We start from the raw sequence: 26,075 nt of genomic DNA, 5'->3' as shown, positions 1-26,075 counted from the left end.
TGGACATCTGAATCTGCCCGCGGATTGCATGGACATACTGAAGGAGTCTAAGAGACCTTCCACTAGGACTTCATATGCTTACAAGTGGAAGAGGTTTTGTATCTGGTGCCAGTCTAGGAACCATGACCCTACGACCTGCAAGGAAGATGTCATCCTTCCTTACCTTTTACATTTGGCGCAGTCTGGCCTTAATGTTCATTCCATTAGGGTTCATCTTGCTGCATTGACTGCCTACAGGAAATGCCCTTCACAGACTTCTTTTTTCCAGATCCCTGTGATCAAAGACTTTCTGGAAGGATTGAAGAAGGTGTTCCCTCCTGTCAGGCTTCCCTCGCCTTCATGGGAATTGAATGTGGTGCTGTCCAGATTGATGAAGGAGCCTTTTGAACCCATTCACAAGGCTTCGTTGCAGCACCTGTCCTGGAAGGCGGCGTTCCTCGTGGCCATTACATCGGCCCGCAGGGTGAGTGAAATTCAGGCGTTGTGTTGTACTGAACCTTATACTGTATTTCATGCTGCTAAGGTTGTGATGCGTACTCACCCTAAATTTCTTCCCAAGGTTATTTCTGATTTTCATGTCAACCAGACCATAACTTTACCTACGTTTTTTCAGAATCCTTCCTCTCCGGCGGAACGTTCTTTGCATTCCCTGGATGTTAGGAGGGTGTTGAAATTTTATCTGGATAAGACCAAAGATATTCGTAGGTCAGACCAATTGTTTGTCAATTATGGATCGGTCAGGACGGATCTTGCTACCTCTAAGCAGTCCATTTCTAGGTGGATTGTGTCCTGCATTCAATTGTGTTACCAAAAAGCTAATAAGACCTTAGGAGGTAAGCCTAAGGCTCATTCCACCAGGGGCAAAGCTGCCACGACAGCCTTGCTCCGTAATGTGCCGATTGCAGAAATCTGCAAGGCCGCCACTTGGAAGTCGGTTCATACCTTTGCTAAGCATTACTGCCTGGACTCTGATGCCAGGGCAGACGCTCAGGTTGGGCAGGCTTCGCTGCGGAATTTGTTCGCACAGTAGTGGCATCATGTTTTTTCTCCACCGCCTCTTTGGTGTGGGGATGGGCTTGCCATTCTATTCACTAGATTATGACTATACACAGAGATCCCCTACTACAGAAGGAGTAGTTTCTGTTCTGTAACTCCAGTTCTGTAGTAGGGGTATCTCTGTTATAGTCATAAGCGCCCGCCCTCCTCCCCGGTGGAGAATTGTTCATGTAATTAATGCTACAGGTCTGGCGTTTTTACGCCTTCAAAAAGAACTGAAGTCAGTGGGACCTGCTATGCATTCTGGGATACTGGGAGAAGGTTCTGGAAGGTTTCCTTAAAGGCACAGTATCCTGTTTAAGCCACATAATGGCAGCCTATGGGGCTTGTCTGTCCAGGCCTTCCTCTCTATCATTTCTGAGGGGTTTTTGCAGTAAAAGCAAGGGAAATCTGGACAGGCTTTGCTGTTTGTGGATTTTTGGTGGAATTTCTAGTTGAAGTACTGGACAGTGTAGCCTGTGGATATAGGCTGCATTATTTGTCTTTAAATTTTCTCTTAAGTGTCTTTGCAGTTCTGCAATTTTTTGACAACTTAAGAGATTATTTTTGATTGCCGGGGTCCACGCACATGGGCGGGACTATTCACTAGATTATGACTATAACAGAGATACCCCTACTACAGAACTGGAGTTACAGAACAGAAACTACTCCATGCCAATAAATGTCGGACATATTGTCCATAGCTGTAATAATTATACAAAAGGGAGGGAATGCCATTGTAATACAGAGGCAAAAGGGCATTCTTTTGAACGTGATTTATTCTCTGCACTGTTGACCTTGCCGCAAATCCAAAGAGCCAAAATCTGATACTCAGGAAATGTACCTAAACAACACAGACAATACATTTCGTGGCAATGTTGAACTGTCCAATGCAGTGCCTTTTTAGGTCGAGCCTAGGCAGCCCGCATGCGCCGTTATCTCCTATATCAGCTTTTTGCATGCCCATGAATTGCCATTTGTTCGTTGTTGTGGCATATAGAAAAACAGGGTTTTTAATGGTGCATTGGGTCCGATTGGGTCACACGCAGGCGATTTCACTCATTGTTTGCTTACATTGGCCATCCCAATACGTCTGCGGTTCCTCCTGGTCATCCTGATCTGCCTTTTTATTTTGTATAGATTTAGGCTTTCAATGCTCTGTTCGGCACCTGCAAAGTGGCAATTTCTGTCCGGGAGCTGTTGAGCTGTGGCAATAGCTCCAACAAAAAAAAAAAATGCGAGACCGATTGCATTTCTAATGCTTGTTTTCTAAATGTCATGCTGATTAAGACTCACTCGGCCAATACACATTTCCTTGACTTCCATCAATCAGCTATCGAAACAAGGAAGCAACTGCAAAGAGTGACAAAACCTTGGTTCAAAGGTCGCACCATCAATATCTTTTACAACCCTTCTCGGCGTGATATAAAACCGTTTACAAAAAGAGTGGAGAATAGGATAACTGGGGATGTATTTGGAGATGCCTGGCCATGCACCAAGATTTTTGCCCCAACAGTAGTTATTTTGTGTGATAGCTCACTGTAACCTCAGTCCTAATTCATCCACTGTGACAACCAATATATACATCCCAGACCAGGCTTTGTAAACCTTTTTTTCTGAAGAGTTCCTTAAACTGGCTTTGCACCCTCACAAAAATGGCCTCTAAATTCAAATTTGAGACTGAAGCCGGTCAGCAGCGTCCAAAAGGAACACATGGATAAGAATTTACTAATAACTAGACTAGCCTTGAGGGAGACAAATTCTCTTGAAAAACTAAAGGCGATACTGCATTAATAATTTGTAAAAAAAAAAAACTTTCACATGTTTTGGGGAAAATAATGAATCCTAACATTATGAGCAAATGAACGGCATTGTATGGCTTGCACCACTTTCTTGAGGCAAAAATAAAACATCTGGACTAAAAAAACCAATAACAGTGAGGATTGGCTATCTTCTCTTTGGGCGACACCTATCGGAAGTAGGTCTGGCTTCACTGTAACATGGGACGGGATGCTAACTAGCCAGTCAAATCAAAGACTCAAATCTGTCAACAGGACCTATCTAACTTTTGTAAAGTGAAATGCGTAACACACCCAGTATGCATAAAACCAGCAATAATAGCTCTGCTCCCTAAGAAACCCAATGCTGATCCTGAGGTCCTACCCAGCTTCCAATTCGCTTCAAACCTGCATATTAAAAATAGTATTGAACGAAGTAGCCAGAAACCTTTAATGACATGTGGGGAATCGTAGCCCCCAGACAGTTTTCAGGCAAAGGATGAAAATTGGGACATGTTTAAGGGATAACTCTGGAATGGATGAACTTGCATTTTAGTTAACATGAACATTTGAGGATTAGAAGGAAGTTATTCAAATGTTACATTTGGAGAGCCCTTCATGTTATACCTCGAGGTTCCTGTTTCTTTTCAACATTTAGGTGCACCTTCTCCACCTAACCGATCAATTAGAACACCAAATATATTAATACAAATCAATCTTCATCTAGATAAGGAGCGGGGGATTAGTCCAACCTTTTCCGCTATCTTAGTCACAGCTAGCCTTAAATGAGTGACCGCATCTTGTGCCTTAACAAGAACGCGAATCAGATCCTTATGCTGAGCGTCGCAGGTGTAAGTAAGCACAACAATCCCTGTTCAGTGGCCTAGCTCTTAGAATATTAAACCCTGCATTCATGTTCTTCCACCAGGTTAACACAATGGGTAAAGAACAAATTTCCATTTGTCTAGTTGTAAATTTACCCACTACTGCAAGAGATCCAACGGTCTTGGTACAGGCTAGCATGCATCGCTGTAACATATTCCCCACAAACCTTTCAGAGAAGCTAATAAACCTGCATCAAATGATGCAAAACCCAAGCAACAAGACTGGTGTTAAACTTCAAAGTTAAGACCATATGAAACATGCATTGAAAGCTGTAAGCTGGCTCACTGTGGCACTCTGAAAGCTTTGTGTGTGGTACAGACCTTTATTATAATTCTAAAACGGATGCCTGTTTTATCTCCAGAAGCTCACTTCTTTGTGCCTAAGTCAGTACTCTTTTTGTCCAGGTTGCAAACAATTCAACATGAAAAGTGTGGATGAAAATCTCTGTGGCAGGGCAAAGGACATTCAAGGCCCAAAGTTATGCAATATACCCAACCAAGCCCTGAAAACCCAAGCACAGTACTTGACCTTCAGAGAGATGCTGTAACTGATCTTTTTAAGAAGGCATTACTTCATGTTTTGATTTTGTGTTTAGTGATTATGTAGTTACGTTAATGTGGTTCGGCTCATGCCAATGACATTGAACAAAACCTGCTTGACCATGTCCCATGTTCCTACTTCGTTCCAAGCATTCTCCCCTATTCGAATAAACGAGTTGGACATGTAGCTGACCTCAACATTACCCCTACCATCTAATTTCTCACTTCACTCCAACACCGCTCCTTCCCACTCCCAGCCTTTTTTCAAGTAACTATATGTGTAAGAGTTTTTAACTAATCCGACAGTGACCTTGCTGCCCACTATGATAATTAAATGAGATATGTTCCAATGTTTAATAGGGCATCAGTCTTCATCTGCCATAAAATAAAAGAATTGTTATTATGAAATGGCAGATGTTGTGATTGTACGCCAGGGGGCTACCAGCATATTCATGTGTCACTCTACTTTCCATGATTCTGCTGGTAAGATCAAGGTACCCTCCCAAATATTCCAGGGTGCTACCAGTGTGTTTCTCAATTTGCCAACCTGCAAACTATTCAAATGGGTAAGAGATGCAGAGAGATGTCCCAGTGAGGCTGTTCATATTTGCATGGGATGCTGCTTGTGTCCGCAAAGTGGCCCAACTATCAGGACTGTACAATATACCAGTGATAATGCTATAACAGATTACTGGAACTTACTAGTTGGGGAGCTTGTCAGAGTGCAGGTGACTGGTAAAGATTACTTTTTGGACAAAGGTCTACCGTCTTCGTGGCTGAGAACTTTTTCAAGTACAGATAGTGTCATAATGCTATTATTCACATTCAAGTTAATGCAAGTTGTTCTCCTCCTCCTTCCACACACCTTCTGCACCTGCAATCTACACACATGCACATTAGTTACACAGGCTCACCTGCACGCATTCACTTATGCAGTCATCCAGACTCAGGAAAAAGTGCATAGTGCACCACTCACACTCCAAGGATTTCTCAGCTCCTGTATGGTTAGACTGTCCATCCCTAACAGGAGACCAGCACCATCCCTCATTGACTAATCAATGCTCCAAAGTATTGAAGACAGTGGTTGTCTGCCAACCTCCTGCTCTGACCCCTTCACTCTAGATTTGCCCATCCCATGCTGGTTGATAGTTGGTACTCACTAACCCGTTTCCCCTTTGTTTTTCTTTCTCTCATAGTGGTAATGTTATCATAGAAACCAAGTTCTTCGACGACGACTTGCTTGTAAGCACTTCCAGGGTGAGACTTTTCTATGTTTGAAGGAAAAAGGACTTTGTTTTTCCCGGTTTCGTTCAACTTTCATTTTTGCAGCGGTAGATTTCCCTCCATAAAAAGACAAGCCCTCGACTCGCTAGCAAAAGACTCTTCCTTTGAGCTTACCAGACCTGATCTGGAGTCCTGGCATTGGATATAGAGTACTCGTCCAACCAGCAAAAACTCAAAAGAGAAGAGACGACCCCGGGAGGAGCCGCCACTGGCCGAACAACGGAGGAGAATAAACAACAACCCAAATGGCTCTTTTTGTAACTATGGGCTGGAACAAGCCCACAAAGACTTGTGTAAATTATAGCAGCTTAACCCTTTTTACTAATCTGAAGTTAGGCACCCTGCTTTTAATTCTGGCTAGCATCTCTGACACATGCACACATTTAGTAAACACACTCACACTGTGGGGATGTGGCAATAATAAAGTACTTCAGTGATGAATGATCAATGAAGGGTTATCATGAAAATCAACCATCTTCTAAACGAACACATGCTCGAAGAATGTTTACTTGAAATGTTACCACAAAGTTCTATGTTATTTTTATATGTTTGTATTATGGCGCTGCATCCCAAATCTCCAGGGTGATACGGGGAAGACCTACAAAATGGGTTTGAGTAGTGTGCACGTCATGCGAACTCTGTTGTCTAATGGTACAAGAAGTACAGGTACTGGCTTGTGGAAGCATGCCATCATTATCAAATTAAGACTGAAGTAAGGCTTTAGTCCGGCTTCTAACATCTCCTTGTGTACTCTGGTTGCAGAACCACTGTGGGGCAAGGCTTAAAATTTGCAGACTTTGTCTACAAAGTCTGGTGAGGAAAGAGGAGGGCTCCTCACAGGAACACTTCCAGAGCTTTCGCTTTGCTGAGTAATCGAAGTGTGCATGGGGAGCAGGCACAATTTTTAAAAGCTAAGTCGGTGACTTTGATGTCCCTCATTGTGCCTCTGAGGTTCATGAACATTAAAAAAAAAAAGAAGTAGAAAAATTTTGAAAGGCGAAATATAATTTTTGTTCTCCTCTAGTCTGTGCTTGCATATTTGACCAAAGATTGAATGGGTAACTATAAGAGAAGAAGTGGACAGATACCTGTGTGGCATCCATGGCACCTGGCAGCACGGTCCAGTACAATAAGCGATATTGTCAATCATTCAAAACGTGGGCCACCTCTGGAGGAAAAGAGAACCGTGTCGCCAAAATAGAAAGTTTGCTGCAATTTATCCAGGAGATAATGTAGCTCAGCACAGCGACATCTGTAGAGGTGACTGTCTTAATCCCCAGTTGGACAACAGTAATTCCAATGTGTCATAAGTACAGAGGCCTGTTGTACTTTCCCCACTACCTAATAAATAAAAATGAGTGAAGGAATTTGCCTATGATCAGAGAATGATTTATCTCTTCTACCCTGGATGTGTGTGAGGTTGCATCCACAAGTCGGAAGAGGCCTTCTTCTTGTACCTGTACACCATGACTCCATCTTCCAGCTATCCCTGGATGCTCATACATGTGTACACACTCACACCAATTCCCTCACCTACATGTTAATGTTTCTGTAAGTTTTAGTTATCTCCATGTACTTCTCTTTTGTTATTCCATTGTTTTGTCACTTTGCATACAATGCATTCCCTATCATTTATAAGAACAAAAATATCTAGTCTGTATGCTATTATCTTATCTAATAAAATTATTTAAAATCTTGTTAATCTAAGCATGATTGGAAATACTTTCTTCTGTGTGGTGCGACTGAACGGATGTCTTCTACCCATTAAGTGGTAGATTTCTTATGAGGTATATCATAGAAGTAACTGTTCACTTTGTGACATTTCTTTTGGGAAGGAAAGGAGAATGCATTTGCACACATTTTTTTAATTTTAACAGATTGAATTGCAGCAGACCTAATGTTGAGCGACCAATAATATTAACATTTTCCATAATGGAATTGTCCCAAAAATCTAGTCTAAGGTTTTTCGTGCAAGTTCAGAAGTAGCCTGCCATAATCAGAAAATAAGTATTTTAAATCACTGTGTGCTAAGTTTTTTTTTTTAATAAAGAAAAATATTTTAACCCAATAGAAACACACACAAAGGCCAATATAAGCACACGCAAAGGCCATCAGCTCTGCAGCACCCACATTGTCCTGCCCCAGCCGAGTCCTTCACTTCCATTTTCCTTGACCATAAAGGAGCTTGACATCAAAGTTGAAAGACACTACAGCAGTCGCAGTGGCTTAGGTACAGAGTGTTGTTTATATAGCCCCTTACACATTGAGCATGCTGTTATGTACCAGAAGATGTGCCTCAGGATGGAGATTCTCCGCTCCGGACTTTCAACGGTTGGACAGCCTTTGGTATCTTCTTAGGTTAAAGTCTTGCAATCTCTAACTCTTTGCCTCGCATCATTCCATCTGTTCCAGATCATCCTGAAAAAATTGAGTCCCCAAGAGATGAACGAACTATTCTATTAATCCAAGATTGCCAAAAGAGATTCTGCGTCGTAGTATAATCAAACAAGTAAAATAAATTATACTTTCTTGCATAGATCCTAGAACACTTTAATACACATAGGTGAAATTTGGCAGCAATCACCCTCACTCTGCTGCCCAGAAAAAACTAGGATGAAAAACTGTGAAAATGTGATATGAAAGCCCGATAGGCACTCTGTACAGTAGAGTTGTGAACAAGTGTGCTTTTCATTTGAGACAAGATCTTCCATATCCCATCATGCTTGTACTGGAAGTTGTCTCCCAAGCTCAGATCATTTTTCCCCCCCAGCTTGAGAAAGATCTAGGAACACTGGATGGGGTTATATACCCTTTTCTGCTGATTTCTTCTCCAGGTCTTGTCCTTTTTTGTGGGGGTTTTTCATCTTGTTGCAAAGTTTTTACCATATTTAAAGCAATTCCGCGTTCATCATAGGATTCCACCTGTTTCAAAAAGGTAACAGAATTATCTTGTTTAACAGAAAAGCAGTCCAAATAGGTCACATTGCCCTATTGAAGTCTTACACGTACTGCGACTAGATCCTGATCCTTTAAGAAGCGGGGCTATCTACTTTCTCCGCTCTGTAAGGAAGATCCTGGACAAACTCTGCTCCCTGCAATGCAATTTTGACTGGAAATACAAATTTTCGGGGACTCTGTGTTAACACAATGTCTTTGACCGTTATGCTGGTTTTTAACCTTTCTGCTTCTTCCTCCATTCCTAACTCCCCACTCCCTCCTCAGCTTTCATTTTTCTGCTGCCTGAAAGTATCCTACTGGCTGGCTGTTTTTGATAAATGTCTATCTTCTGGAGGAAGATGTTCTAGGAATAATGTCCACCTCCACCATGTCTCTGTGGCCTCTCATCCTGAATCCCAAGGAGAGGGAATTCTCCTTGTTGGAACTAGGGCTCTTGCACACCCAGCAAGCTTGGTGTCATGCTTCATCATTTGAGCCTGCCCCTCGTCAGGTCGGTGCTGCAACACCTGATGGGCACCCGGAACCGGGGTTTTTTATCTGGGATCTTTTGTTCCTGTCGGTGGGTGCGGGGGGGGGGGGGTGAGGGACCTAGTGTGTGTAGATGTAAGGGGAAATGTGAGTTAAAATAGGTTAGTTAGTCCTATCCAAACTTTATTCTGAAGGTAAACTTCCTAATTAAAAGGTGGAGAGGGGTCAAACCTAGTTGTGAAGTGTCTGGTGGTAAGAGCCCTGCTCTCAAATGATCAATATGTTTTGTGTCTCAAATGTCAAACTGATCGGGACACTTCTTCAGGATCACCGTCACATGATTCCCAGACAAATTAATCCAGGAGAGGAATACAATAAACAGGAAGCTATGATGACTTGGGCCTGGTCGTTCTTGATCCTTTTTAAAACTTGGGGCAAAAGAGACAGCAGCAGAAAGGCATCCAGGAGTCCTGTGCTCCACCCTAGCCTGAATGTATCTCCTAGAGAAAGAGTTATTGGGAATTCCAATGCATAAAAGTATTGACATGGCATGTTTCATAATGACAAAAAGATCTTGCCAGGGCTCTCTCCACTACCAGAAGATGTTCTGCACCACCTCGGGCTGCAACAGTCATCCGCGATCCACCAGGCATCTGCAGCTGAGCTCCTCTGCCATGATGTTTAAAGATCTCCTTCCTACCCCCTCCACCTCATACAGTTGTGGTTTACTATCAGTGAAGTGGCTTGACGCTGCAGCCAATTAGAAAGGGGCAGCACCTCTTGGCACAGGATCCACTCCGCCCTGCTTGCTGCAGTACCGCATGGCGGTGGTGGCGTCAATTAGAATCTGATCCAGCCTTTATATTGATGGATTGCAGGAAAAAACTCAACACCAGGCAGGTGGCCCACAACTCCAAAGATGTATGTAGAGCCAGGTTTCTGCTGTAGAGAAGAGCCCTCTGATCACCTCTCCCAGAAGACATCCCCAGCTCAATATGGACATTTGTCACCACCATCAGCTGTGGGTTGGAAAGGGAGAAGTGACTGTCGCTTGTAATGCTGCGATCTAGGAGCCACCACTGCAGATCTTTTGCAGGGTCATTTGAAACATGCATGGTATCTGGCAGGTTTCCTTGTTGCTGGGACCACTGAGACTTTATATTCCACAGCAGATCCGGCATATGCCCCCTGGTGTAGTGGACAAGCAGGATGCATGAAGCCAAAAGACCAAGAAGTCTCAGTGCTGCTCTCACTATGATCCTGACCCAAGGGTGAAACATGGGGATCATAGCCTGAATGTCCTGGACCCGTTGCGAGGGAGGAAAGGCCCTTTACTGCACTGTGACTAGAAGAGCTCCTATAAAAGGAAGCCTCTATGAAGGTGTGACTTTGCTTATTGATAAGAATCCCAAATATTTCAAAAGGTTCGCAGTTGTCTGTAGGAGGATTATGACTGACTGTGGCGAGCCCGCTTTCGACAGCCAGTCATTGAGGTAGGGGAAAACTAGTATGCCCAACCTTCAAGGATGTGCAACGACCATCCCATCACTTTTGTAAACATCTGAGGGACAAAGGTGGGCACTGCAAACTAAAAATAATTCTGGCAGACCATGAACTGCAGATAACATCTGTGGGACTGCAAGACGGGCACATGAAAGCACGCATCCAGCAGGACCAAGGCAATATCCAGTTGTCTGGATTCAAGGCAGAGAGAACTTGGGCCAGAGTCCGTTTTTTTAAATTTTCCTTCCGAAAGGAAGGCATTCAGAGTGCAAAGATCTAAAATAGAACAAAGGCCTCCGTCCTTCTTCGGCACATGCGAATAACAGAAGTCACACCCATGAAAAGACATATCCATTAGAGGTGCCAGCATGTCCCTAGGAAAGCCTGTGGATCGCATCTATGGATGGCAGTGGACTACCACAATGATGCAGACTCCTGAGGCTCCAAGCAAAACAAACTATAGACACTCTGCCCAAAACTCCTCCGCAAGCAGCAAGATCTCGCCGGCCGTGTCACAGAAGGCTTGCATGTCACTGCCTAAATGGCAGATCACGGTTTTACTGAACTCAGTGTAAAACTGGCAGAGGAGAACATTCACTTCTCAAACACTTCAATCCTTTTCAACTCCTGCTCTGGAGGGGTTGCGGGGAATGAGTTGGGATTAACTTTGCTGGTGGAAGCTTAGACCACAACACTCTCCGGAGTTGGGTGCTGTATAAAACAGTCCAGGTACTGGTCTATGGTGCATGGCCGCCTGCCTATTCACTGGTGGGCAAAACCAAGGTTTCACCCAACTGCCCTTAAGGGTTATTCCTCTCCTGGATTAATTTGTCTGGGAATCATGCCATTATTCCTGTTGTGTATTCCTACTTGAAGTTGATATTGGGTCTATGCTCTTCTTTTCCTCATTATGTGCCACCCTCGAAGCCTGCTTTATACCTGTTTATTGTACTACTCTCCTTGAGTCATCTGTCTGGGAATTATGCTATTTTTCTTGTGGTGTATTCTTACTTGATGTCGTTATTTGATTTATGTCCTGCCTTCCATCCTTTATAAAGCGCTCTGATATCCTTTGTGATCTTGCTTGCGCTATATAAAACTTTATAAATAAATCAATCATAATGACTCTGGATTGGGCCAGGAGAGTGTGGTACCAAGAACTGGGCATGAGCATTTGTACTCCGACCAGGCTACCGATGCGGGAGGACCTTCTGATGCAGCAGCAGGGCAGCGTTCTGCGCCCAACCTGCACAATCTACACTTCAATGCATGGAGATTGGTCAGTGGCACTTGACTGCTAATGATCTGCCACCTGAGGTTGTGGATGTCATCCTTGCATCCAGGCATCCTTCCGTGAAGTCCACCTATGTCAGCTGCTGGACAAAGTTCTGGCCTGTGGTGGAGTCTGCTACACAGACCCCTTACAAACCAAACTGGCTAATGTATTCCTGTTTGTTTTGTATGTGGCACAACAAGGTCTTGCAGTGGGCTCTCTCGTAAGGTATTTGTCACCCTTTTGATCTATTTGCATTTGCCGGGCCAGCATCCTTGTTTAAATCATCTGTTGTGATGCACTATATTAAAGATTCGACACATTTGCCCTCTCAAAGAGTTTGATGCCACATTGGGATCTTTATTTGATCTGCACTTTCCTTGTGTGTACACCGTGGACCCCCTAAACAGCTGCTCACTGCGCCTTCTCGCTCTCAAAACAGTTTTTCTCATTGCAATCACTTCAGCTCATAGTGTTGTCTTTTTCCCAGAAAAGCTGGCATTGAGTACAAAGGCTGTCTCTTTGCTGAAAGTCATGACTCTGTTTCAAATTGGGCAATCCACCCCCCACTCCCCTTCATTTGCTGCACCTCACCCCTTTAAAAAGGAGGTAAGAATCAATTGACTGGATCCCAGTCGATCGCCCCGAAGACCATCAGGTGTACAATCAGTTGGTTGTAGGGTTCTCCAGAGCAAAGAAAGACCAGGAGGTACAAAAAAGGACTCTGTCTCCTGGCTGGTCCTCTGCTTTAAGACCTGCTGTATACTGGCCAAGAAGGAGCCTCAAGACTGAGGGGTTCATTCCATCAGGGGCAGGGCTACGACCACTACGCTGTTGCGCGACATGTCCATTCTTGTCATCTGTCAGACCTTGACATGGGCATCTGTGGATATGTTCACGATTAATGTCTTGACAGATCGGTCTGAAAGAAGAAGCATTTCACCTGTTCTGTCCTTCAGGACTTTTTGGTTTGAGTCTATTCCTTAGACCTTCCACCTTGGGGGAGGTACTGCTTTGGTATCTATTCCAAAGGAGAGCAATCTGTGGCTAGAAGTATCCATCAGACAAGCCCGATAATTCCCTTCGGTAACATTCTTCCTGGTAGATATTTTATCTAACCGCAGATTGCTAACTGCCCTCCCACCTCCTTGTTCAGTAGAGTGGCATTCTGCCATTGCATAATGTCCCAGATTAAATGTCTGCACACTGTTACCTTCAGTTGTCTGCTCCGTGTCCAACAGCACGGAAAGAGTCTAACAAGATCCGGGCGTCGAGACGCCTGGGTGACACTTGTATGCAACTCGTCTCCATCACTTCTGAGGCGGAGGGAAACCTGCATTGAGTGCACTACCCCACCGAGCAACGTGCAGGAGCATTGCTGTGAAAACTTCTGGGACCAATGTGGCACCTGGGGAATTTTCTAAGGGTGATCAATCTGCGGTTAGATGGAATATTCACTAGAAAGAGCATTATCGAAGTTTCATAAGTTCATAACGCGCAACTGGTGTTTGGCATCAGTTATTGTTTTCCCAATCCTCATCAACCCAGTGTGGAGCTCCTTCTTGGTGTCTCAAGGACAGTTCCCCAGCGATTAGATCAAGTATCTCCTTACAGGACAACAGACTTCAAGCCTTGCGTGTGGTGCTGGAGGAAGATACATTTTCACACCGACCACAACGATTCTGTGTAGTGTGTCTGATCGGGGCATGATGCCACAGACTGACTCATAAATGCACCCGAAGACCATGAGTTAATCAGGTGGCTAGGCGTATTTGTCTAAGGTCCACAAGAAGACTACTCTGTTTAATTAGTGTTTATATTCAAAATGTTTTGCTTCATCCATTTCGCAACTATTGTTGTGCAATTATGGTAATTCTTCTGTGTGCCGACAGGCTCTTTGGTTTGGGTGTCATCAGTGTGTGCCATAAAATTCAATGTGAATGATCTAACCATATTCTCTCCGGAGATTCCTAAGGCCAGACTGAGGCTGTTGCCATGTATTGAACCATCTCTGCGCCCGTTGCAGTTCCCACTGCAGCCTCTTAACCTTTCTCTGGCTCCAAAGACTGTCCCGGCCAGCATCAGTGTCAACATCCTTGTTTTTTAAAATATGCCAATATCCCCAAGAAGATATTTACATAGCCAGACTCTGCCTCAAGCTACTCATTCTCCTTTGAAAGATTTGGGGTCTCTACACAGGCCAAGGAGACGCAAGCAACATAGCTCGCCCTCAGTATCCCCTTCGGGTCATAGTCAAATGATAGGGATTCAGGGTGCGCCCACATTGCCTATAGGTTCTCCAATAGTATCTCTCCCATGGCCGAAGCAGCCATAGTTCAGGTGTTCTGGCAAGTGGAGCCTAAAAATTGTATATCCACATGGAAGCATTCTAAACAATTGGGTATGTAATTATGTGGCCCTTCAACCAAGTACATCACCTAGGCCTGCCTTCTATTGGTGCCAGGTTTAGTAGAACTGGTGGAAGAGAAATCTCTCTCACTGGCCATTTTTAAAGCTGCAATCCCATAAAATGCTCATGAAAAAAAAATCCCTCATCAAGATCCAGAACATCTAAAAACAGACCCCAAGCCAGACTCTGTTATTTCACTGTTTACTAAGAGACCAGCTTCTACTCTTTAAATTCTGTTTCTCCAGACAGCCAACTGGAAATTGGGTGGATCAGCAGCTATAGTGCTTAAAGATAGCCTGCACCACTGCCCTTCTTGATCGGTGTGGCCTAGAAATCTTGGATGTCCTCATGTCATTTCCTGAAGACCTGCCAAGGCTTTGCAAGCAGGACTTTAAAGAGATGGTTATAAGAAGGCTCTTTGGTGCCAAATTAGATGATTTGTGTGGCCATAGATTCAGCAGAGTTGGCAGCACCTGGATACTGCCATGGAGTCCCTTTGTGTGTCCACCCTGGTTTCACCTCACTAATCTGAAGCCTGGTGCACAGCTTGCAATCCTCAACCTTCCATTCTTCCATTCTCAGGCAATTTATTTGGACATCATGGTGAGGAAGAAAAATAAGATTGTGGGCCTCAAGAGAAGATGACATTCTTTGATCCCCCCATACAAACATAGGGACTACTCCTACTGCCCTCCGAGTGCTCCATCACATTAGCAGCATCTACAGCAGTAGCAGCACCAGTTATATCCCTCTCAGTGGAGAAGCTCTAAAATCAAGGCTACTTAATGGCAGCCGTCCAGCACTTGGAGGAGGTCACCCTCCAAACCAGCCAGCGATAACTCGATGCTCTCCCCTGCGCTTGCCACTCCAGTTGGGAGAGTGGTATCTTTACACCTGGAAGATTGGCCTGTGGGAAAAGTTGACAAATGATGAGTGGATGCTGACTGTAGTAAAGCACGGCTACTCTAGGTTTCAAGGGAATTCCACCACCTGCTCCACCAAAGCCACGATTGAGGTGCCATTTAGTCAACCCCAGAAAAGAAACCTCAATACTACTGAAAAGGCTTCCAATCAAACCAGTTTGTGCCCCACACAGTGGAAACATGATGCATTAGAGAGAGTTAGAGTTCTGGTTCACAAAAAAGGCCCTTTTTAAAATTCAAACATTTTGGTTCTAAGCATAGCTAACAAGTGGATGTAAAGGCAAAAATATTGTATGTTAACTCTTCATCAACTTTTCTAAATACATGGCAGCAGTAAAAACTCTGCTCCGACAACATGGAAGTTTAATTAACCCTTGAGTGGCTGATAGAGGCACATGATTGTATGTCGGAATTACTCCTGCGTTTAGAACGCATGCCTTTTTAACGCTGTCAGTAGGAACGTGTTGTAACGATGTGCTTCTTAGGCACCCAAATCATTACAACGACTTGCCTTAGGGGGGTGCTAGATTTTGAATTAGTATCATTTACTAATCCAACTCCAGTCTGCGCAAAAGTAGGGAAGGTGTTGGATTTTAAATCCAGCACCTCTCCACCAATGCGCCCCCCCAGCAAGTCGTTGTAATGACTTGTGTGCCAAACGAATGCGTGTTAATGACACGTTTGTTCTAGTGCTGTATAGGCACAGCGTGATTCTGGCGTCATGCTAAAGGCTGTTGCCCAAGCACATAGCCCATAGAAACTGGAACAGGACTTTTGACAACAAGGTTGCTGTTACTAGACTAGCGCAACATATAAACTTCCAGAAGTCGATAATATCACCCATTCAGGTTTTTCTTAACTAGGAGCAACTGTGTACAATCTGCCACCTGAGCTTGTGGAGGTCATTCAGGCATCTTTCTATTAAGTCCACCTATGCCAGGTGGTGGATCAAATGTGTAGCCTGTTGTGTAGTCTGCAACACAGACCCCCTTACATGCCAAACAGTTGAATGTATTACTGTTTGTTTTGGGCTTGGCCCAGCAGGGTCTTGCAGTGGGCTCTCGTATAAGTACTTGCAAACACAGTACAAGGAATAGTGTTTTGAAGGAGTGTGATTAATCTGTGAGCAATGTCATCCTCTTCTGATAATTTCCAACTGACCAGCAAATTTCCGTTCTGGGATACTGTAGGAAAGTAGGATCTGCTTTTATAGTTACCACCACTTTTTGCCTGGTGCTAAGCTGTTTTTGACTAGTCTGACCGGGACCCTGCTCATCAGGACCCCAGTCTCTGTTTTCTCCCTTAAATTGTTATGTTTAGTACTTGGTTACATCCCAGATTGGATACTGAGGTACCCTTATCAGTCCCTAGTATATGGTACCCAGGGCATAGGTACGCCAGAGGTCCCCCATGGGCTGAGGTAGGTATAATGCCACCCATTGGAGACCATTCAAACTGTAACTACAGGCCTGCCGTTGCAGCCTGTATAAGTTGGTGCTAGCACCACTTACGAAAGATGCAGGTTTCCTATATCTAGAGTCACTGCACCTAAAACCTTTGTCACCCTTATGGCAGGCCTTTTGCTATCCTGAAGGCAGGGTGTTTGCTTCCAAGTGTGAGGGTGCCCCTGCATGAGCAGGACACCCCTACAGCCTACGGAGTCCATTCTCCTGGGTTGTCAGTGAATCAGCCATATACTATATAGAGGAGCACCACAAAAATTACGCGATGACCATCTCGGAACTGGCTGCAATGAATCTGATCATGTTTGGTACCGAACATTTTAAATCATACCCCCATACTGTAAACGGTGTGGCCAAGCACTGGAACGGGCCGCCGGTAGGCTCTCCATTCTCCCATACCAGTCTTCAAGACCGGACAGCATATCATGGCTGCTGCCGACCAGAGACCCGATTCTGCCCTCCTCCTGTTGAGTCAAGCTCGAGCAGGGGAAGGCAGAACAATAGGTATCCTGTCACTGGGAGGTGTGCCCACCTCCTAGAGAGGGTTTAATGTATTGGGACCGGGTGGGTGCGCTTGCCAGTGCCAATTTCCATTCTAGGATGCATTGCTTCCTGCATTTCCATTGTCTCGAACGCGAGACTAAATGTGAGACCTTTCCAGCAGTGCCTGTATGATCAATGACCTTAGCAGGAGATCAGTTGAATGACAAACTCTGCATGCCAGTGACTGCAGTGCTATGTGTCACGGTGGTGCAAGAGCGCAAACCTACTCCAAGGAATCCCTGACCATCAGGAACCTCGACCTAACTATTGTCACAGATTCTTCTCTTTCGGGATGGTGAGCTAGTCTAGGAGCGCTGTCTGCCAGACTGTTGGCCAGAGTATGATAGCTCCCTTTACATCAACTACCTGAAGTTCTGGACAGTCAATCTAGCTCTCAAGGCAATCCAACCATCTCTGATGACATACAGAATTCTTATTCAAATGGACAACACAATGACCATACGATATCTATACAAGCTAGCTGGAACATGATCAAGAGCACTATTGGTTGAAGTCGCAAAAGGTCCGGTTGTTGGCCTTGGCCAAAGGTCTATCAATAGAGGCGATATACTTATCTGGCATCCAAATCCAATAAGTGGATTTCCTAAGCCGATTCCTGGAGGTAATTCACAAATTGGATCTGGACAGTTCTATTCTTCCGCAAATCATTGTAGATGGGGCCAATTAAACTACAAGTCAATTTGCAGCATCCCAAATCAAAAATACCAAGATTCGTAATAGACTTTGAGAAGCCTTCGACAACCTTGAATGGGAATACTTTAAAAAGTGTATTTAGGTTTTTCAGAAGTTAAGTACATAATATATGCAATCAAGTCTTTAGGCCATCAGAACATATTGACATTTAATTGTAACAGCACTATTTACATATTTAAGTATGGTAATTATATTATTAGACACAACATTCGGACAGCTTTGAGTAGGGTCATCACAGGGAATGTCATTACATGGGTGTATCACTCCCCATTATCCTGGCAGTAGTATAGCCCGAGTAGTTTTTAGCGTGTGGATATTGCCTTGGGCTCGTATACCTATAGGCCTAGACTTGGCTGGGAGTAACGTTGCATATGTGCATCAGAAGTGTCGCTATAGAAGATTTGGTCCGCGTCACTTTGACAACAAGGTCTATGCCCCAATGTATTATGATGCTCCCTTTAGCCAATAAGAGAGCCATTATTGCAATGTGTTTTACTTTAGGCAGGACATCCTTTACAAATCCTAGCTGTGCCACAAATGGGGAGTAGGTCGCAGAAAATTGCATCTTTTTTTCCAGCTCACAATAAAGTTCCTCCCAAAATGTTGATATTCGTGTGCACTGCCAGGCTAGACGTAGGAAGTCTACATTGAGGGAAGGGATTCCCCATTGACCATAGATTAATTGCGCCTCTTTGACCAGATGTGCGTGCTCATTTCACACATCAAAAATAGAATTTATTTTTTTTTTTTTAAAGAAAAAACGGATAGCAAATACTCTGTCACGTCAAGGCAGTAAATAAGACTCTCTGTACTGAGCAAAATTCAAAAGCAAATATTCTTGTAATTATTCAGTAGGATTCAAAGGCACACACAGTAATAAAGTGTAAATCGCAAAAGAAATAAAAACTCAAATCAAATTGCTCAACACAAATCGAGACTTTGGTACAAGAATTTGACTGCACCAGTGCAATCGCGTTTTCTGGAAAAAAGTCACAAAGAAGCAGTTGAAGTGGACGTTTCTGGAGTGTGTTCAAGAAGGTGAGCAGGTAAGCGTGGAATGTCTGCTATTTCAGTGAGAAGTAAGAATGAGACAGATTACATACAGTTGGGTTAAACGAGAAGACTGAAATCCAAAACTTCTGAGACTCAAAACATTCTCACTTAGATCACATGGTATATTGACACCTGCAAATTTTGATTCTGCACCGTCAATTGCACTGTTTTGAACCTTTCGCTAAAGGACTCTAGCGAACCAACACATTTAAGATGCATCTCAAACCTATCAACAAATGAATGCTCTTCATCACATTTTCCAAGATCTCCAGAAGATGGACTGGATGTGTGCTGTCGACTTAAAAGATGCATCCTTCAGCATTACATATGTGAGAAAGCACAATGTCTAAGGTTCTTGGTAAAAAAACGTCATTATCACACATTGGTTGTCCCTTTTGGTCTGAAATCAGCTACTCGCTCTATTTTCAAATACATGGCTGTGATTGCAGCTTTTCTTCATCTCTCTGCACCTCGACGACAGGTTGATGAATGCTTACACTGCAGAGAAGACTCCAAGATTTTCGCTCAACAGTTGCCCTTAATTTATCTTCCAGAATCCAAGCTGACTAGACTAAAAGTTCTCACGTACATAAGAGCCACCTTCGACTCAAGTCAAGGGAATTGTCTCCTCCTGTGGAGAGCTCCTACAGTTTCACAGAAGTGCCATTGAAGTTTGTCGACTCCATCCCTAACGGCTCGTCAAATGTCATCCATTCTGATTTCTTTGGCATCCTATGTCTTCTCGATTCTAAAGGCAAGGCTTCACATTGGCTTCTTTAGTAGCTGAAAGATCCGCGGTTTCAATTGGAAGACAACACGGCGACAGACTTCAGGTGTCTATAGCGGGAAACGTCCTTCAAACCAAAGCCGGAATCCCCCTGTGCCTTTACAGCGCCGGCAAAAGAACAAACACGTCTTTAGTATGAAATTCGTTTAGCAAACAAGTCATTATAACGACTTGCCTTAGAGGGGTGTATCGGTGGAATGGTGTTGGATTTAAAGTCCAACGCCTTCCCTACTGTAGCGCATACTGGAGTTGGAATAGTAAATTAACCTATTCCAAAATCCAGCACCCCCTAAGGCAAGTCGTTACCCCTTCCAGTCGGGGCTGTTTCCCCCGCTGTGCTGGGGGCGGGGGGCGCGTACAGCGCCCCCATGCTCATGACGAGGTCAGCTCGTCATGAGCTACGGCGCTCCGGTGCTCATGACGAGCTGAGCTCGTCATGGCCACACCCGTTCCAATGGAATGCTCAGCACAGGAGGGGAATCAGCCCAGCATGCGAGCGTTCCACGGAACGGGCGAGGTCATGACGAGCTCAGCTCGTCATGAGCACCGGAGCGCCGTAGCTCATGACGAGCTGACCTCGGTATGAGCACTCAAAGGGTTAAATGACTTTCCTTAGGGGGTGCATCGGTGGAATGGTGTTGGATTTAAAGTCCAACAATTTCCCTACTGTTGTGCATAATGGAGTTGGAATAGTAAATTAACCTATTCCAAAATCCAGCACCTCCTAAGGCAAGTCATTATAACGACTTGCGTGTGAATCGAATGCGTACTAAACACGCACATTCAAGGCACAGTATGATTAGGGCTTGCAGAATACCGTCGCACATTAGTCTATAGCAGTGAGGCAATTACTAGCATTGTAGGGCAAGAAGAAAGATCTAGCGACAGGAGTGTTTTTCCATCAGGTTCTCGCTTCCCAAACCATTTTAACAGACTCCTCCCTGAAAGGATGGGCCCCTCTCCTGCAGAAGGCTGCAGGCTCTTTGGTGGGAAGGGGGGCAGCTCTATGATATCAATATTGTGAATTTACAAAAGATTGTAATTCAGTCGGAGAACAGAAACAGTGCCCCTTCTCTACAACTAAGGAGGCACAAGATTCAGGACTCTCTCCGTGGATGCGCATGCGATCAGGCACTGGATAGTGACGAGGAATTTGAACGTCCAAACAATGCACCTGCCAGGATTTTAAAACGCTAATGATTTTCATCATTGAATCTCCTTGGATTGTCCAAGATGGTTCTCGAAGATGACTTGCTCCTAGATATGTTTTTTTGGGGCTTGTTTTCCACACACAAACATGTTCACCGCATGCTGAAATGTGCCCAAATGTTGCCTCCAGAGTGCAAAAATAAGGCTTAATGGGTCAGGCCTTTTTGATAGATTGGTCAGGGAAATGTTTGCCTTTTTGTAAATGTTATTGAGTCTAACTATGATTCTGAAGACAAAGTTCTTTTGTTAATCTTTGGTAAAGATATTTCTGTTGGATACATAATCTTCTTGCAGATTCCTCACCCATGGAGAGTCAAAGAAACATAACTGTATGGGCAAAAAGTCTTTGCTTCCGATAGGCTTGCAGTGCTGAAGCAACTTGTTTTATTGGCTGTGTTCATGTCTTATGGGAGTTGATAAAACGTACATGGAGCAACTTACGAGACCAAACAAAAAAGCCTATTATGCATCTGAGTAATGACCGATTGGATGCATCCAAGTGCAACTTTGATTCTGCAGATTCACTTTGCTCAGTAAATAGGCATGACTGTCTAGTTGTGGTTATCTGCTTGGACATGTTCCACTGGCTTTTCCGGAGAAGTCCAAGCCACACTTATGGCAACCATGAGAAAGACTGCGGCAGCCTGAAGGACAACTCTGACAAGCAGAAGATACCCACAGGGGGAGCTAGGTGTTGAGTTCCAAAAGCCAATGCCTCCTAGCAAGGGTTTATGTTTCAGGGTAGTACAGTTAAACTTGTTTTCCTATTCCTTGAGTACTTTCCATATGTCTTTCTCCAAAAGAAAAGAAACACTAACCACACAGGAGATGTCAGGTTTGTGCCAAAAAGGGAATCTTACGAGAGACCAGGAACTACTGTCCCCATTGTACCTCAAATCCTGTCCTACCCACCTTGAATGTTTCATTTTTTTTTATCACACAAAGGAGAACTTTTGGAAGACTCCTTGAGAAAGGCAGTTGTGTGGTGGTAGATTTCTGGCATTGTCCCTTTACTGCCTCTAACTAGGACCACATTGGGTCTTGCTTGTGGTCTGCTTTCCATGTTGATTCCTGATTACCCCCCCCCCCCCGCAGAACGTGTTGGGTGTTCCATCTGCTGTATCACAAGTGCATTACCGTCCACTTACTGCACATAAAAGTGGTTAGGACAACTGCCACTTTTTGATGGAGTACCCTGCTCTTCAAACCTTAAGGTTCTTGGTCTTTCTGGAAGTGCTCTTTAGAGAATCCAGCAGAGTCCACCCCAGCATGTTTACTCCAGTGTTCGAAGGTAGATACTCCCCCAGTCTGAGGAATGAAGGTCAAGGTCCGAAGGCATCCGACAACAACCTCCAACTTGCATTCATGCACTGGAAGGAGTTGGATTTAGCACAACTACGTAAGCCTAGAAGGTAGGAAAAGTTTTGTTTTCATAGAAATCTTGTTTTGGTAGCAGGCAGATGGCCAAGGTATGAGCGATCCACAGAAAAGTGCACCTAGCAATACACACCTGGGTTATATTTTGACACAGTCCCAGGTCTACCACTCATAATAAATATGGAAATGCACAAACATCTGTGGGTGGATGCGTGTTAACACCCATGGAACACCTCCCTGGCGCGGAGTAACACAAGGCAGAGACTTGCGTTGCTTCAGATTTATGAAGCACCGCAGGGCCGCCCAAGGTTGCCTTGCACTGCCCGCTAAATCGGACTTTAGTGTTGTGTTGCTTTTGTGTTACCTTGTGTGATGCAAGGGCAACGCAACACTATGATAAATCTGCCCCTCAGAGTAGTTATTTTAGTATCACAGCTGTAATTAACTTTTTTTTTAAAAAAGAATTATGTAGGTTGTTGAAATTCATTTGGTGTTTATATTTTCTCTTTTTGTTCTATTTTTGCTATTGCACAGCACAGAAGAAACAAATGAATCCTCTAAACACTTATTGGCTGTAATCACACCTTAGTGGCCTAAGAGGGAGCATGACCGTCTCAACATACTGTATTATGTTCAACTGACTGCGGCTATAATTATGTTTTCATGGTATAAGAATGAGCACAAATGGCTGAACACAGTCCATTTTGTTCAACTACAACTATACAGGATTATGACGCTGTTGAGAACTGATTTGAATTTTGTAACATCTCCAGGTGATTAAACACTCTTGTGTACATGGATATGCGTAGATCCTACGCCTAAACTGATTTCAATATGGTGATACTGTTGTGTAAGGAAATTATTTTTTTAAGGAATTTGGTATCCAATTTCATTTTTAGAAAAATCTTTTCTTGCTATATAAATAAATCATATATAATGTTTTTAAATATGTTTTTCTTGATTTAATCTTGATCATATATAATGTTGTTATATAATAAACAGTGCATTTAGAAATTATTTTTTCTCCCCAAAGAAAGATTATAGATTGTTTAAATGTGCAAATCTGATAGAGTTATGCTTTAGGCTTATTTAAAGGGATCAGTGACATCCAAGCCCAAATCTAAACCATTCTACAAGAACAAAAAGTGTGTTATGCTCATCACCGGGTATAGGGTTCATGGGCCCAACATCGTACCACCTTAGAAACAAAACCCAATAATGCAGAGTAGGCTGGGTTTTTGAAGACTGCACAGCAATAGGCAAAGTCCAAAGCAACTTCTTCTTCTGCAGTCCTGTTGCTTCAACCTCCAGGCCGGAAAATGGATGAGAAGAATGGCCTTTGGAGATGGGCTTGAGTACCAGAGAGGACAACTGTGGGACAGAAGCAAATACTTTGACTCTTCATGAGAAGATGGATCTTAGGAAACCAATAAGAGGGGGCTTTGCTGGTACAAACTCCCCGGAGGTTAATTATAAACCGATGCTCCTTAATAAATAATGACCTTATCTACTTTCTCAGAAGTGAAACCATAAACCATTTTGATGTTTTGTCATTTGGGCATCTGGAATGGGAGAAGGATTTTCTCTGCCACCCCAGATCTTGTCTTAGAATCCGATGCAAGTTGGACACGTTGGGGCACAAGATGCTGTCAATTCTTGACTAGTGTTCCACAGTCTCCTCAGGAGTCATTCTTTCATATCAACAGTTTAGAGATGCTTATAGGTTCCTTTATTTCTTTAGGTTATATTTGTTAATAGATATCTTGGTTAAGTGTTGTCCTGCTGATGTGTTTTGCTGAGCCTCTCCGTGCTCTAAAGCTTTCTCAAGTCTGCTGAATCACAAATCTGTGTAACATTTACCATTTCAAAACATCACAATCAAGCCCATCCCATCTCATAAATATCAAAGAGGAGAGATTTGCAGTTTGTTCCTGAAATTGAGCACAAAGTTGCGTCACTACCATTATTCACTGCATCTGCTCCCGGCTCACACTGTGGTATCCCCCAAGGCTCCGTCATTAATTTTTTACCTCTCTTCATCTCCAGATCTGACCAAGTTCTTCAACTTAACCTGCTAGTGCTACGCTGACCACACACAGGTTATCATAAAACTAGAAAACTCTAAGGGCCTGGTTTTGTCTCAACTTGTTCCATTGATGAATGGATGCTGATCAATAACCTTCAACCCAGTTCTGAGATCATAAACTACCGAACTACAAGCATCTGACCCATGGAACTAGACATCACCAGTGACATCAAAGGAGGTAAGAAATCTCAGAGTGACCATGGACTCCAGTCTATATCTGATCTCCCAAATGAATCTGCGTCAACACAGTGTTGCATCTTCCAATGATACGTACAAACCTCCAGGCCATTATAAGCATTGTGATGGTGACCGTTGATTATGAAATGTTGTTTACCTAAGGGTGTACCTCAACATACTTTGCAACTTGCAAAGGTTTCAGAACTGCATCAAGACAGTACCTAAACCTTTGTCCATGGGAACATATGGAACTAGTGCTCCAAGGATTTCACAGGATACCTATAGCCAGACACTCTGCTTTCAAGGGGGTCTGGTTCGCCCGCCAGGCTATCCGAAGGAATGTTTTTTCCCCCTCTAAGTTAAATTCCAATGAAACTCCCACAACAGACTCTACATTAAAGCCTAGCCCTCGTCTAACCACCTCCTCGTATAAGGAGAACACTGGTGGAAAAGCATTCTGAGTAGAGGTGGTAAACAGGTACAACTCTTCGACATCTCGTGTCATTTCAAAGAAACGACACACATTAACTACTTTAACCTGTTTACTGCGGCCGCTATTTCGGCCGAGTGCGGGCGTTCTGAATGGTGGGCGGGGCTGTGACGTCCAAGGGTCGTTCGCAGCACTGGGGAGGGCGTGCTCCGATGCAGTTTCACTACTGGGTGTAATCAGTGTACTCCTTGGATCAGTCTTGTACTTCTGAGATATCCAGATAAGTAATTATCCTGGACTCAGGACAAACCACCAGATGCACCTCTACCATGTAGCTGCTCATCCTTGCTTCTAAACAAATAGTCACAAAGCCACAAATCAAGGGCATGGAGAGATCTGCTCTCCGCCACTATATTGAAGGCCTTTAAATCATCTATAAACTCGGTCCTTACAATTACAGGCTGCATAGAGCTCACTCTGTGGGATATATGGTTCTATTTATTATGTTGACGATATAGAGCATGTAGGCTGCCCTTTAGCAAGTGCCCACATCACCTTGGACTGACCATGTTCAATCCCTGCAGTTGGGATGGTGGACCATTTGCCCCTAAAAGACTCATTTGAGTTTCTACCTGATGCCTATTATTAGTGCTGATACGTAGGACAGTTTCCCTGTACCAAGATTAATACCTAACCACTTTGTAGGGCAGTGCCTTTCCACTGATGGCCTCTGTGGCGGCTGGTGACAATTGAAAGTGGTGAGGTGTAGAAAGTTCGGGCGCGTGCCCTGCGGCGAGTCGTTCTCCCCCTGAGAAAAGTTTGACAAAATATTGGCCAAATGTGGCATTTTCAAGCATATTTGAGAATTAGCACATAGGATAATGAAAGGCTGGGGGGAAAACATAACTTTCTGACCTAGATTACGATTGTAATTTATGAACTGCACAGTAACAAAAAGATCTCTGTGACAAAAGCAGTAAACCAAAGAGCTATGCACATAAAATACTGTAGTGCGATCTGCACATTATATGCTCTTGCAGCAGGCATATTAACCATTGCAGTACCTTAGATGAGTCAAAACTGCCACTAGAAAAATCTCAAATCTCCCTCCAGCAGGTGCATTAATCACCAGAGATATCTTGGCACTTTCATTGATTCCTGAAAACTATTGTGCAGTGCC

The 26,075-nt window shown here is 43.8% G+C and overlaps 1 protein-coding gene across 1 annotated transcript in view; it reads left to right on the top strand.

The window, feature by feature from the left end:
- Nucleotides 1–7,228, top strand: part of PDE6D (phosphodiesterase 6D) — a 134,308-nt gene extending 127,080 nt beyond the window's left edge. The window contains exon 5 of the mRNA XM_078667436.1: nucleotides 5,434–7,228. Within this exon, the coding sequence (XP_078523562.1) occupies nucleotides 5,434–5,515 (82 nt within the window). The 3' untranslated portion in view covers nucleotides 5,516–7,228. The remainder of the gene's footprint in view (nucleotides 1–5,433) is intronic.
- Nucleotides 7,229–26,075: the final 18,847 nt, after the last annotated feature.

This window comes from Lissotriton helveticus, chromosome 11, assembly GCF_964261635.1.
Source record: "Lissotriton helveticus chromosome 11, aLisHel1.1, whole genome shotgun sequence".
NCBI classification, from domain to species: domain Eukaryota; kingdom Metazoa; phylum Chordata; class Amphibia; order Caudata; family Salamandridae; genus Lissotriton; species Lissotriton helveticus.
Note: the sequence above shows the minus strand (reverse complement) of the source record. Positions and strands in the feature narration are given on the sequence as shown.